The sequence below is a fragment of the Lissotriton vulgaris genome, chromosome 12 (assembly GCF_964263255.1).
Source record: "Lissotriton vulgaris chromosome 12, aLisVul1.2, whole genome shotgun sequence".
In the NCBI taxonomy this organism is placed as follows: domain Eukaryota; kingdom Metazoa; phylum Chordata; class Amphibia; order Caudata; family Salamandridae; genus Lissotriton; species Lissotriton vulgaris.
The window spans coordinates 746,200,761-746,215,636 of record NC_141700.1 but is presented as its reverse complement, the minus strand read 5'-3'; the positions used below and the strand labels follow the sequence as shown (position 1 = coordinate 746,215,636).

The following is a 14,876-nucleotide window of genomic DNA, read 5'->3' as shown; positions in this document are numbered from 1 at the left end:
GTGCCCGGACCACTTAAAGTTTAGAAAGGCACTGAAAACACACTTGTTTTAAGCACTTTCCAGATAACCCCTTTGGGGGTGATTCAGGCACTATACAAGCCAAAAAAATAAATAGAGGGCTTTCTGCCCTCCAAGGGGGCAGATCTGGGTCTATTCCCCCATCTTCCTCCTGGAGGGGCAGACACACTGTGGCATTTTTTGGGGGGGTAGGGGCTTAAGCATGCCCATTTGGGGCAGCCCCACCGGTATATTTACATTTAAAAAATCCCTGGTGCCTAGCGTGCTTTCTGCCCCCCCAGCAGGACAGATCGGGGGCTATTGCCCCATATGTCCCCCTGGGCCAGCATAAACACTCTTTGCAATTAGATTTGGGTGGGGGCATGGTCTTGCCCATTGTGGACAGCCCCACCCCACTTATATATATAAGAAAAATACCTGGTGTCTAGTGGGATTCCTGCCACTCCGGGGGCAGATCAGGGGTAACATCCCCCATCTGCTCTCAAGGTGGGGAAGAAATACTATGCTTTTTGGGGAGGGTGGGGGCATCCGCATGTCCATTTGTGGAAGCCCCCACCCCTGCATTTGCATTCAAAAAAATCCCTGGTGCCTAGTGTGCTTCCTGCTTCCCTGGGGGGTCAGATCGGGGGCTATTGCTCCCATCTGCTTCCCTGGGGGGAGGGCAGAAAGACTGAATTTTGTATAAAACGTTGAGGAGGAGCAAAACCCGTTGCCCAAGGGGCCGCTACCCCCTCCCTGGTGCATATTGGGTGGGTGCCTGCTTGGGGATCTCCCTACTGCGGGATCCACTATGGAGGGGTACCATTGGAAAGGGGAGATTCTCCCCTTTCCACTGATACCTCTACCATCTGCCTCAGTACTCATGGATATCTAATGATATGGGAGACCCAATATACCCCTGACGGCTTGGGCAGATTCAAATGAACAGGTAAAGGCGCCTTCAAGGGATTTATTTCAATACCTATTTTTACTCTTTCAGTGCACTATTCAAGGCAAGCAAGCAAATATTACTTGCAATGTGATTTCTTTTTGTAATTTCTTTTCATAGAGTATAAATGTACTTTGATTGTTCGCTTATTTACAAAATGAGAACACAAGATCTAATCATAGACAAATATATCCAAAAACGGGTGTAGATATAAAAAGACTTTTATATTGAGAATTATTGTAGGGTACTTGTAGGTTTAACTCACAATGAAACAAGAAGGAAACAAGTTTTTACAATAATTAACCCCTTCACTGTAACAATTGTGTACACTTTTTCATATAGAACTAAATATATTTAAGAAATAAGTGTATTTGTCGTCGTTTTGGTCCTTATGCTTTCGTCAATAAGACCATCTTCAGGACTGTAAACGTTAAAAACCGTTGACCCCTTGTAACTCTTTCAGAATGTTGAGCAGCTTATTTAGGTTTATGAGGAAAAAACTAGATGCTTGATGATTGGGTCTGCAATGTCTCATACAGCAAATCACAGCATGAGTAATGATAGTTGTTATACCAATTCTTAATAAAGAAGAGCTTCAGTTATATGTACTCTGGAGATTCACGGTATGCCTCTGAACTCCAACAGCCTTAATCTGTAGTACTCTTACATAGTAGAACCGCATGAATAGAACCGTCAGTCTATGAATCATGAATTCAATTATTTATGTTTGACCTGTTCCCTTACCGCAAAGGAAAATTATGCTGAAATCGATATTTAGAAATATGGGAATTCGAACATGGCGGCAAGCCATTATCACCTTGCTAAGTGGCCGTTCAGCCGTTCTTGCGTGTAGGGGGGTAAAGTTTATAATCCTTTATTTAAGGAAATTTCAAATATACAGGATTAAGAATACTGGCTATAATCGGTTTCATAACAATATGACCTAAGAGTAATGCATTTTTATTGCTATTCAAAATGTGTTGTTTTTAGTAAAATTACGTTTTTCCCAAAATTAGCACTTGTAAATGTTTTATTTTTTTATTTTATTTTAATCTGTGATAATTAATATGTACTGTTGAACTGGTTTTAAATGACTAAATACAATAAAATATCTTCTTCCATGCATGACTTGTAAAACATGAGTTTGCACCAAAATAGTGCACCTACCTGATAGGCGCAATGAGGCGAATTATCTGTATTGGATGTACGTTGTTACAACGCATGCTTTTACCACGCATGCCTTTACAACACAGGTTTTTCAACGCAAGTCGTTACAACAACTTGTGTTGGGGGGTGCTGGATAGTGAATAGTTTAATTTACTTTGCCAAGTCCAGTCCCCGTGGATAGTAGGCTGCGGTTCCGCCATTGTTTAGTAGGGTCCTGATGTCGTCTGTGGTAGCAATGCGGGCGGTTTCGGTGCTGTGATTGCTGCGGAATCCGGATTGGAATGAGTCTAAGATGTTGTTCTCCTCAAGGAAGTGGGTCAATTGCCTGTTGATGATCTTTTCGATGACTCTCACCAGTAACGACAGAAGGGAGATGGGCCGGAAGTTCTTGAGGTCTTTTGGGTCCGCTGTGGGTTTTTTGAGTAGGGCGTTGATCTCGGTGTGCTTCCAATTCTCTGGGAAGGTGGCGGTCTCGAAGGAGCTGTTGATGATCTGCCGAAGTTGGGGTGCGATGATGAGGTTTGCTTTGTTGAAGATGTGGTGAGGGCAGGGGTCGGATGGTGAGCCTGAGTGGATGTGGTTCATGGTCATGATGGTGTCGTCATCGTTGGTGTGGGTCCAGGAGAACAGGTGGTTGGTGAGGCTGGGGGCGGTGAGTCTACAGTGTTGGCGACTGAACGGAGGGTCCGGGTGTTGAAGCTGTTGTGGATGTCTGCGATCTTGCAGCGAAAGAAGGTGGCTAGGGAGTCGCATAGGTCTTGCGATGGCGGGATGTAGTTGGAGCTGAAACTGGGGTTGGAAAGATCCTTCACGATGCTCTTGTGTGTGTTGTCGATGCGTTCTTTGAAGGAAGTCCTTTTGGTGGCTCAGATGAGTTGGTGGTGCTTGCGGTTGGCATTCTTTAGGGCTGAGTGGTTGTCCGGTGTATTTTTGTGGCGCCAATTTTTCTCAAGTCTTCTGCAAGTCTAATTGGATTCCTTGAGGTCAATGGTGAACCAGCTGGCCTTTCTGTCGGTGTGCCTGTTTGAGGGTTTTATGATCGGGCGATAGTCGATCCATTGCCTGAAGTTGCTGGCGGCTGTGTCGGTGTCGGTGGTGTTTGACTGTGGTTCTCGGGCAAGGGTGGTGATGAGCTGGTATTCCGTGACCTTGTTCCAGCTGCGGTAGGGCATCCATAGCGAGTGGTGGTGCGTGGTGGGTTTCTTGAAGGTGAAGTGGACGCAGCGGTGGTCAGTCCAGTGGAGTTTGGTGGTGTGGCTGAAGGTGACGTGGTTCCTGGCTGAGAGGAAGGGGTCGAGCATGTTTCCTGCGGAGTGGGTGGGGGTCATGACGAGCTGTTTGAGACCGAGGTTGGCGAGGTTATTGAGCAGAGCAAAAGAGTTGCTTTTGTCGGAGTTCTCAAGGTGGAAGTTCAGGTCTCCGAGAAGGATGTTGTCTGTGTATGCAACAGCGTGCGTGCTGAGGATGTCGGAGATGGCGTAAATGAACTGTGGCCTGGTAGAATTTCCTTACCAGGAAACATTTAGTAGCAGATCTTGCGATGGCATATTCCAGTAACTGGACTGGAGTCAAGTATCAGTCAGAGTTATGCCATGAGTGAGAAGTAAATTTGGCATTGGCAAGATAATTAGAATATTATTAATGTTTCGAAGGTTTGTATGCTGAAAGCTGCCATTTCTTTTTCCACAAGCTTGTTCCACTCATTATAATTTGACTGCAGGTCAAGCCTACCATAGTAGCCATCACATGGATTCTCTCTTTACATTCTTCTGTCTGCTGGATCATATCACCATCCTATCTGATGACATGCACATCAACTCATATATTTTTATGTGTGCAATTGCACGCCACTGGCAATTTCCAAACTGGCATTCAAGGCTTGGCCTAGTCCTTAAAGGTACATATCAAAATTATATTTGAGTGCTTTCTCATTGCTTTCTCTCACTGTTAGTAATGAGTTCCTTAGCAAATTTACATTTGAAAACTCCTATGGAAAATATATTGTGTTCTACCCTATTGAACCATGGTACACGTAATTATACTCAGTTGCTGTCTTTTTTTTCTTTTACTCATCCGAGGTTTGGATTAGTGGCATATATTGTCACAGCGACACATTTAAAGAATGAAATCATTTTCTTACCAACGCAACTTCATTTGTAACACCTTCATCTGTTCCCTCTACGTTATCTTTTTTGACAAATGAAGCCACTTGTGACATCAACTTTGTTTTGAACTTGTTTCCCTCGTGCCAAGCACGAGGTGCCATACACACGTCAGATGTTCAGTCCAATCTCAGTCTTCTGTCCCAATCCAGCTTTCACTTTTCTGCGCAGTTTCTATTCGCCCCATGCTCTCCCTGCCACCGGAAGCGAGCAGCACCCTACTCAGGAAGCCCAAACTGCCTAATGCCAGTTGGGGGTTGTTAGTGTTCCAGTTCAGAGGGGACCTGGCCTGGCAGCTTGGGCTGAAGTGTTTTGATCGGAGCTGGACCAGGGCTGTTTGCCTTTTGCTGGTTTTGGTCTGGGGTGGCAAGGGGGCAAAAAGCAGGATAGACTGGAATGCAGATCGAGTTATAGCCAGTGGCTGAGATTAGTTCAAGCATGCCACCATATTTTTTGTTTATTTTTCCCAAGTGCAACTTGTATGCCTAGATGTGGGGGCAGAGCTCAGAGTGCCACTTTAACTGAGCTACACCTTGCTGGCAAAGGACAAAATAGACTGGCATTTGCCTGGGGTGGCTTGTTTTCTCATTCAGAGTGTCGCTAACTTAGGGCCTCATTCGGATGGCGGACAGACCTGCGTCCGTCCGCCACCCCCGAGGTCGAGGGACCGTCCGCAGGGGCAGCGGCGGTCCCTCCTGTATCTTTAACCTTGCGGAGAGTGCTGCTTGAAGCAGCAGCCGCCGCAAGGTTAAAAATGCATGGTTAACATTTACATGCACAAAGCGTCAGGCACCGCGCGGTGCCTGCCGCTTTGTACATGTAAATGCTGGGGGGAACCATGGGTACCCCACATGTGCACCCCCCACCCCGTGACACCCGGAGGGCCCGCGCCGGGCCCCCAAACACCAAAGACCACATGCTTTTCCACGGCGGAAAAGCTGCTGTGGAAAAGCATGTGACAATGTACATCCTAATTTGGCTGACGGTGTCTTGCAGACACCGCTACCAAATGGCCCTCCACACCCCGCGGATCAGCGGTGGACAGACCTGCCGTCCGCCGCTGGTCCCACCGCAATCCCACCGCCATCCTAATCTGGCGGATGGTGTATTCTGTGGCCGTGGCGGTGAATCCGCATCCTCTGGGCCGGCGGTGGCTTCCGCCGGCCCGGAGGATGCGGATTCACCGCCATCCTAATGAGGCCCCTAGTTGCTGGCTCTGGATCGTTCCTACTGGAGAAGGTCCAAGGTTGATTTGCATATAGTTCGCCACATCTAAGGGGCGTGGTCGCCCAGAAAACAATTGACTGGAATGTGGCCAGAGTAACGAATAGTGGCTGAACTTAGTTCAAGCATTCCACTTATCACTTTTTTGTTTACCATATCACAGAGGATGGTAGTAGTGTATTCGTAGAGAGAGGCAAACCTGAGGCTTTTGAACATATTTGTTTTTCAATAATCCACATACAAACATTGTGCATGTGTCTTTCCTTGAGTGGTAAAGTTTTGAAAGAAGGATTTGAGCTTAGAGCCTTAGACATTGCGAAGGGACAAGAGTGGTCACATCTCAGAGGTACTGAGAGATGGGTAAACTGAACTCATACACCAAAGTAATGCGAATCTAAATTGAGGCGGACTCAAAAAGGAACCTTAACATTGTCACTTCAACACACTGAAAGGGCTACATACAATTATAACAGCTACGGTCCACCATGACCCAGCCTAAAATGTTTCTTAGATAACACAGTCATACTGTACAACCTGCCACAATAAAGCCACAAATGTGTGCACGTCCAAAAGGAAAAGTAAATAATTTTCACATGACATAAATCGCAGATGTTACCCTGTAAATAAACCCATTCTGCAATCAAGGACTTGATATTCTCCCTTCAGGTACTTCAGTCGCCTGTTTTGGGATGTTGATTTTGCCACCACATGATGTTTAGGGACCATGGCTCAGGACCTAGACACTTCCTCTTTGCTGCTTTTCCTGCATCTTGCCTGGCTTCCCTCACCCTTTCACATTCCCTGGGGTTTCCTCTCCTTTCACTGTGTACCTTCCCCCGTCCCCTGTTTTCCCATCACCTTTCCAAGGATTGGTAGTTTGATCTGTCAGGTCTTCTTTTGCATTTCCTTCTGTGCTCACTAATATGATACATCCTCAGGAAGTCCCACAGCTCATGTATGTGAAGCTGACTGACTGAAGGGTAAATATCCCTTCACCATTGTTTCTATCTGGAGGTCAGAACTTGGTTGTTTGAGAATATCTGCTTTGAATTAGAACCTCCCATAGATTTCTTGGAGTTGAACATTGATGATATGTCTGAAAGTGATTGCAATATACCTGGATCATCAGGTTCCTGATGATGCTCGAATCTTTTCTTTCCTAAGGTAATAATCCACTTATGGATACACCAAGCCCCTTAAAGGTCTGTATCCTTCAGCCTATCTGTAAATCATTGTCTTTCCTTGTAAGCCTTGATGCTCTAGGTGCCAGCTTTCAGGGAAGCCATCGTCTTGGTCATTCACAGGAACCTATATACTTATTTGATATGGACTACCTTCTTCCTGCTCCAACCATCAAAAGACTGACGACCAGGCATTTTGTGACACAGAAGCGAATTATATTTTTATACAGTGATGTGGGATGGCCGCAAACATGACTCATATGTCATATGGGGCTACTGTTGCTGACATCTGTCTATTTCTATAAGACTTTAAAAATAAAATATTTGTTTTGAACCTTTCTTTGTGATTCTGTGATGGCCAGTTTCTCTCACCATAGGTGAAGTCTTTCTGATGTTGTTTTTATAATATACTAGCTTACCCGTCGCACGTTGCTGCGATCTCAGAAGAAAGGAAATTTGAGGAAACTTGTTATGATAACATTCAATTTACATTGTGTCATTTTTATTGAAACTTATTCATTTTAATATGGAAAACATTTTAAAGTGTTGTTTTAATTCTGTTTATTTATTCGAGTGCTTCTGGATACATGGTATTTTTTGTTTTTCCATCTGGTGCGTACACGAATAAATCAGAAGCTTTTCCGACGCGTGAGCTGGCCACATACAGTTGTCCATGTGAGAAGCACGGATTCTCCAAATCTAGTCCACCACTTGCAGCGATTGTCCTTGTGCTTTGTTGATGGTCATTGCAAAAGCGAATCGCACAGTAAACTGTAAACGTTCAGTATTGGAAAGATTATGAGGGCCCTGGGGGGCCAGGGGGCCGATATTTAACACATTTTTCTTTTTTTTGCCAGAAACCTTTGCGGGAGTGTACTCAACAACTTTTAACAAATGTTTTTTTTTTTTTTTTTTGCCTGAAACCTTCGCGGGAGTGTACTCAACAACTTCTCAAAGTTTCATGGCAATCGGATGAATGGTGTAGTAATGCATAAAGGACAAACAGATATACTTTTGTTTTTATATATATATAGATTTGGATTCAAGTGGCAGATAGCATAGCTTCACCAATGTTCTACGGGGTCCATGAAATTGTGCCAGTGATTCCATACCCATCATTAAGTGAAAGGGTTCTACTTTCTTTTGACCTTCGTTTGACCGCCTCTTCCCATGAGGTGCTCCTTTGTGTTTATTTCAGGTTTCAATAGGATGATGTAACATTTGGGGAAAAATATACAGGAAACCAAGGAAGAGAGGGAAGATAAGATGGCAAAGACCTCCATGGCCACCATGTACTTGCCCTTGGTGCTCAGATAGGCTGGAACAAATGAAAGCCAGACACTGAGGAAGGCCAGCATGCTGAAGGTGATGAATTGAGCCTCATTGAAAGTGTCAGGAAGCTTTCTAGCTAGGAAGGCTACTACAAAACTGATAGAGGCCAAAAGTCCAAGATATCCCAGCATGCACCAGAAAGCAATCGGAGACCCCTCATTACATTCAAATATTATCTTTCCAGGATGAGCATAGATGTTGTGTTCTGAGAAAGGAGGTGATAAACATAACCAAGAAATACACAAAACAACTTGAAAGAGTGTACCAATGCTGATGACCATATAAGACAACATAGGTCCAGTCCATCTCCTATAGTTACTGTTAGGTTTCGTCGCATTGAACGCGATGACCACTGTGATGGTTTTAGCCAATATGCAAGAGGCACAAAGAGCAAAAGTGATGCCAAACGTCATCTGACGCAGCAAGCACTTTTCTTTGCTTGGAAACCCAATAAAAACCAATGAGGACAGAGAACACAGGGTGAGGGACAGGAGCAGGAGGTAGCTGACACTGCGATTATTTGCTTTGACGATGGGCGTTTTCCTGTACCATATGAAAAGTCCAAGGATGATGGCAGGGATCACAGATGAGAAAAGGCTGATTGCTGTTAAGATGGCTCCTAAAGGCTCTTTGAAGGAGAGGAATTCAATAGTCTTCGGAATGCAGAGATCTTGAGGTCCATTGGGCCACTGGTCCCAAGGGCATTTGGAGCACTCAAGCGTATCTGAAAGTGGAAATCAGTATTCAGTTTGTGGAATTTTGTAATTACCTGTTTTGAAGATATGATAGTATTTTTGTCTTGCTAGTTAGGGCTTACAGAGTGATTCACTCACCAGTATGGTTGGCAATCTCCCCTTGAGCACACAGCACACACTGGAAGCAGCAAGCGGGTTCTCCTTCGATGGCCGCTTTCCTAAATCCAGGGAGGCAGCTGGGACTGCACACAGAAAGAGGGACCTGGAAACACAAACAAAGACAATAAATTACCAGTAACATTCTCTTAATGATTTTTATCAACAGTAGCAAAGTATGAGCTGCCAAATGTTTTTCAAAGGCTGTGAATTTAGTGAAGTCCTCATGAGTTTAGACGGAAAATGGTGTCATAAGCCTGCACCCAGAATTACTGATGCCAATGGATGGATGGATGGATGGATTAGGATTTATAGAGCGCATAGCTACCCTTGGGCATCCCAGCGCTGACCAGACCTTATTTCCTGAGGGGCTGGAGTGGCGGTGAGGGGGACAGGGTGTTTAGGGGAAGAGCCAGGTTTTTAACTGTTTCCGGAATGAGAGGAGGTTGTGTTCTCTCCTCATGGCTACTGGAAGGGCGTTCCAGAGTTTAGGCGCGTTGTAGGCAAACAAGCGGCCACCGGATCTTGCCTTTTTTATTCTCGGGATGCTGGCCAGGGCGAGAGAGTTGGATCTTAGATTTTTGGTAGACTGGTGGGGTTTTATCAGCGATCTGAGGATAGTGGGACCTTTGTCATGCATAATTTTGTGCGAGATGCACAGCGTCTTGAAGGTAATTCGCTCCTTCACTGGTAGCCAATGCAGGCTTTTGAGTGCTGGTTTTGCCGAGCATCTTGCTTTGGTACCTGTCAGGATTCTGGCTGCCGCGTTTTGAGCCACCTGGAGTTTCTGGATGACTGATGCCGGGGCTCCCAGGTACAGGACGTTACCATAGTCTAGCCTGGAGTTGACCAGCCCCTGCATCAGTAACTTCCTGGACTGGAGGGGGATCAGGTGGAGGATCTTTCGGGCCATGCGGAGAAGGCCAAAGCAGGTCCGGGAGGTTTTCCTGGCCTGGGTTTTGAAATTTAGTTCCTGGTCGAGCCAGATGCCCAGACTTTTGACCTCTGGTTTTGGGATAGGGTAGGTTCCCATACAGGGAGGCCAGGAGAGGTTAGTTGGAAGTTTGTTAGGGTTGCCGAGGAGGAGGATCTCGGATTTGTCTCCATTGAGTTTTAATCGAGAGTCACACATCCATTGGGAGACTCCTTCTAGGCACCTGGACAGATTTTCTAGGCTGGTGTGGGATTGATTAATGGAGACCACTAGCTGTGTGTCGTCCGCGTACATCACTGTTTTGACGCCGAAGGGGGTGATAACGTCCTCAAGGGGGGACATATAAACATTAAAATGAGTGAATGATGGTGGCTCCTGGGTGATCGCATGCAATATTTTCCTCTGAACACATCGGAATTAACATATGCAGAGCTATCATATATCCTCACTTCATGCCTTGGTACCTCTGAAACATGAAACATTAGTGCATGCCGTAATACCTCAAATGGTAACATTACACAAGCGCAAAAACATGCAAATCACATTTTAGCCTATGCATAGCAGGGGAATACTTTTTGGTGCCAAGACTAGACAATAGGATGCTCAAACACATCTCAACAGCCTATTTCGGTGGTGGAAAGACATTACAAGGAGGTGGCCATTAAACCTCCACATCAGTCAGAATCCGGACATGGGGCAATCTACTATAGTCCTTCAGTTCACGCTGTCATCAGCCTTACAAAAACTGGCAGTACAGCACCCAAGTCAGGCAGAAACCAGTGGAAGGATGTACCTTGGAATAAGGAGATGCAGGTCTTTGTAGAGGAGGTGATGAACAGGAAACCCCTTTCTTTAGCAACTTAATGACGATTCCTCCATAAAAGTGCTTGCCAAGCTATGGCAGAATGTCCCAGATAAAGTCAAGGATAAGTCTTTGTACCACTGCAAGGTCCCGTCATAAAAAATAAAAAATAGTTGAATGACCACAAGCAGACTTTATCAGACGTTGGGGAATAATGCCACTGCAAGAGGCTTTCATCTGGGAGGGGTCTCCAAATTAAGCCTTCCGGACAAACGCCTGATGCCACTACGGCCAGCGTTCCTCCGGGACCAGTGCAGTATCTTCATAGGTGTGGAGAGAGGTGTTACTACACAGTCCGGTAAGTGAACAATAGCCAAATAACTGCACTTGTGTAGGTAATTCCAACTATTTATTTGACTGAAATGCCATTTGACTTGCTAAGTTTCCATAATATCATATTTTACCAGCATTCAGACATATCTTTGTGACATATGTGACTTAACTTTGTGAGTTACAATTCCTTTGTGACAACCATTGTAGGATGGTGAGACAGGTGTTGTGCAATCTAATTACAGGAGCATGGGGACAATGCGAACGAACTGAACATGAGTCGCAGTTGTCTGCATCATGCATTACATGCAATTTTGTGCTATTTTTAAGAACACAATGCTTCCTTGGGTTAAAAAAAGAATGCATAGACACATTTTTTGCTACAAATGTGCAAATTACTGCATTGGTGTTTCCCATAATATATAATAAATTCTCTATAATTTCAGGTAATATCTGCACAGGCCTAATAATTAGTGGGCACATGTATGAAACCATTTTGCATCTGCTAACGGTGTGAATCGATAAATCCGACCCTTTGCAAATGCAAAATATGCTTCAAAGATGTTTGAAAGGCTTTGTATTCACAGTTTTAGGTAATCGCTAAAAATTGCAGTTACCTAAACCTAAAATTTCACCTACCTACAGGGAATCACAATTTGCAATTTCCTAAGCACATGTACAAAGCATTTTCGAAATGATTTTTACCATCGACTTCAACAATGGTAACCATGCGCAATTTAAAAAAATGCACCGAAATGCTTTTTTTTAAAGAGCTATACAGCCATGTGATTTGCATGTGCACATTTTTCTCGGAGGGTGCTTCAGGTGGGCGTTAGGCCTCCGGCCACCATTGGTTTTGCATTACCCAATTTGCGATGACCAATTAGGTAATCGCTCACACCTGGGCCGATAGGAACAAATGGAGTAATTACCTAATAGTGATTACCTAAATGCGATTACAAATCTTAATGAATCTCTATTAGGAAATCGCTATTTCCTTACATGATAGGGATTTCTTAAAACACGCAATTTAGGGAATGCAAAATGGATTTTTGATACAGGTGTCCCTAGGTGTTTGCAAGATAGACCATCACTCCTCTACCATTACTAGTACTACTACCACCGCCACCACTGATATGACTGATGCTACTACTGCTAAGATCACTAAATAGGAAAGTAGAATAGTGGCATCCACTGCTTCCCTACCTCTTTCTTCCCTGTATTCCACTGGATGGCACTGGCATTGATAATGAGAGTATCTCCTGGAGGGGCGCTGGAGTCATAGACACCCACCTTCACATTTTTAAGAGGACCTTGGAGGTTGTGCTGCCAGTTCATGATGTCATACTGTGCTGGTGGGTTGCCGTGTTCATCAAAGAAACTCTTGGAGGCAGCTTTTCCTTGGAGATGCACATGTTTGACATAGGGAAGCAGCTATAGAAGTGGGGAGAGTATTAGTAGTTTAGGAGAAAGTATCATTTCAGGGTTTGAACCACTTTTTTGTATAGCACTTGACAATCAATATGGAAAATCCATGATTGGTATTAGAGGTAGGAGGGCATGAGTGACCTTCACTTACCCAATGGGATTGAAAAAAGTAGGTTCACAGGGTTCCACAAACTGACCAAAGCATATAAAAATAAAATACCAGTAAATAAATAAAAGAGCATTTAATGGTATGTTTTATTGTAACTTTGTGAGAAATTGGTTCGTTGGCCAATGGGGGTATGAGCCCTTCTCAAGCAACAGCCACAATATTTGTAAGGATAAATCACAAAAAGCCACTAAATTAACCTGTGCCTACCTCTTTGGTAGCTTGGCACAAAAGTAAGGCTTAACTTTGAGACAATGTCTAAAATACCACAACACAAGAAACCCCCTACACTAATTTAGAAAAATAGAATAAAATGAAATATATAATTTGAAACCAAAACAACAAAAATTCAATCAGTAGAACAGAAGTTATTAATTTTTTATGTTTTCAGCGAAATCTTGCTCCTACAAGATAAAAGCACCAACCACAGATTTCTAGTTGTGAAAGGCCATGGCAAAGGCAAAAAATATGACTGATGGAGATGGATCACAGTTTGGATAAAACAATTAGATTGAGCCTGGTCTCAGCTTTCCTTCACACTCGAAGAAAAATGTCTGAGAAGGTAAACTTCTGCGAAGCAAGGCAGTTTCTGAGGAAGAGGCATCATTGTCAGGGAGCCGCTGGACAAAGTTGTGGTGAAGATTTCGACATTTGTACTTAGTTTCTTTTTTTTTAAAAAAAAATCTCCAGTGTGACGAAACTCCCAAGTTTAAGAATTTGTCTGGGTGTGCACCTCTAACCCCACTACCAAGGGTCAAGGACTTTGAGCCACCAGTTGGAGGGTCAGGATTCACTTCATATTGAATTAAGGTGCACATTGAAAATTGTTGTAGATTGTTGTGTCCCTGAAGCTTTGAAGAGGAGGCCAGCAAACTAGCCCTTAGAGTCACTCTAGTTGCCCTGAGTTCAAACAGAAAAGCATGTCTTAAGCAGAAGGGCAGTTCTCTGAGGGCACTGTGCAACATTTAGGCAGCAGGGCAGTCCTCTAAAGTATACAGCAGGCCACAGGGAGCAGGAGAGTTCTCTGAGAGTATGTATGTATATATGTATTTGGTATTTGTTTGGTGCGTAAATCACCCGTAGGTCTCATAGCACCAGCAGATACTCAGGGGACACAGAGGTGGGGCCAGGCAAAGCTTGAAAAGCCAGGTTTGTAGGTTTCTTTGGATCTTCCAGTGGTTTGGTTCAAGCCTGATGTATAGAGGCAGAGTGTTCCAGGTTTCTGGGGCTATTTTAGAGAATGATCTGTCGCCATTCCTAACTGTACGGACTTTAGGAACGGTTAGGAGATGCTTGCTGGTGAAGCGGAAGGTTCTAGCTGGGCGATAGTCCGTCATCTTTTTTGCTAGGTATTTTGGTCCCTAACAGTTAAGGGTCTTGTGGACTAGACAGCATAGTTTGAACGTGATGCTTTTATTTATGGGAAGCCAGTGTAATGTCCTAAAACTGGGCGCAGAGGGGGTGCGGGGAGGGAGGTTTAGGACCAGCCTGGCCACAGTGTTCTGCAGGTCCTGAAGTTAAGTCAGAAGGTCCTCATTTATGGAGGCGAGTAGTGCATTGCCGTAATCCAGATTGCTTATGATTAGTCACTGTCCTAGGGACATGTGGGATGGGAGGGGCATCCATTTAAAGATCTTCCTAAGATTGCGCATAAGCCCGAAGCTGGTGCGCAATACATTGTTAATATGGTCGGCCATAGAGAGTTTGCTGTCTAATGTTATCCCTAGGTTCTGGGCTGTTGACTTAGGTGGGGAAAATGGTCCTAAGGACAGCGGCCACCAGTCTTCTGTTCAGTGTTTGTGTGCATTGCCAAATATCAGTATTTCTGTTTTGACGGCGTTGAGTAACAAATAATTGTTCGTCATCCAGTCCTTTATTGCAAGCATACATTATTGGAATCTAAATTTGGTGTCAGTGGGGTCAAGTCCTAGGGTAATTAGCAGCTGTGTGTCGTCTGTGTAAGACACAGTTTAAAAACCATGTGCTCTGGTTATCTTTGCTAGTGGGGACACATATAGATTGAAGAGTGTAGGGCTTAGTATGGATCCCTGGGGGACTCCCTTGTCAATTGCCTGATTTTTTAAAGAGAATGTTCCTATTTAGACCTTGGAGAGCTGTCCAGTCAGGTAGCTCTTGATCCAACGCAGGGCTGAGTCCTCGGCACCAGCCTCAGCTAGGCATTCTAGAAGAGTGCTGCGTGAGATGGTGTCGAAGGCAGCCGATAGATCAAGTAAAATCAGGATGGCGGATTGTCTTGAATCAGGGGCCAGCCTTATATTGTCCATGATCTCAAGTAAGGCTGTTTCGGTGCTATGAAATGCTATGAATCCTGATTGGAATGGATCTAACAGCT

The 14,876-nt window shown here is 44.5% G+C and overlaps 1 protein-coding gene across 1 annotated transcript in view; it reads right to left on the bottom strand.

Moving 5' to 3' along the window:
- Positions 1-7,813: 7,813 nt before the first annotated feature.
- The window catches only part of LOC147678552 (extracellular calcium-sensing receptor-like), a 71,139-nt gene continuing 64,076 nt past the window's right edge, over positions 7,814-14,876 (bottom strand). The window contains exons 4-6 of the mRNA XM_086945687.1: positions 12,136-12,363; positions 8,846-8,969; positions 7,814-8,736 (exon numbers count right to left, since the gene is read on the bottom strand). Coding sequence (XP_086801813.1) covers positions 7,814-8,736; positions 8,846-8,969; positions 12,136-12,363 — 1,275 coding nt within the window. The remainder of the gene's footprint in view (positions 8,737-8,845; positions 8,970-12,135; positions 12,364-14,876) is intronic.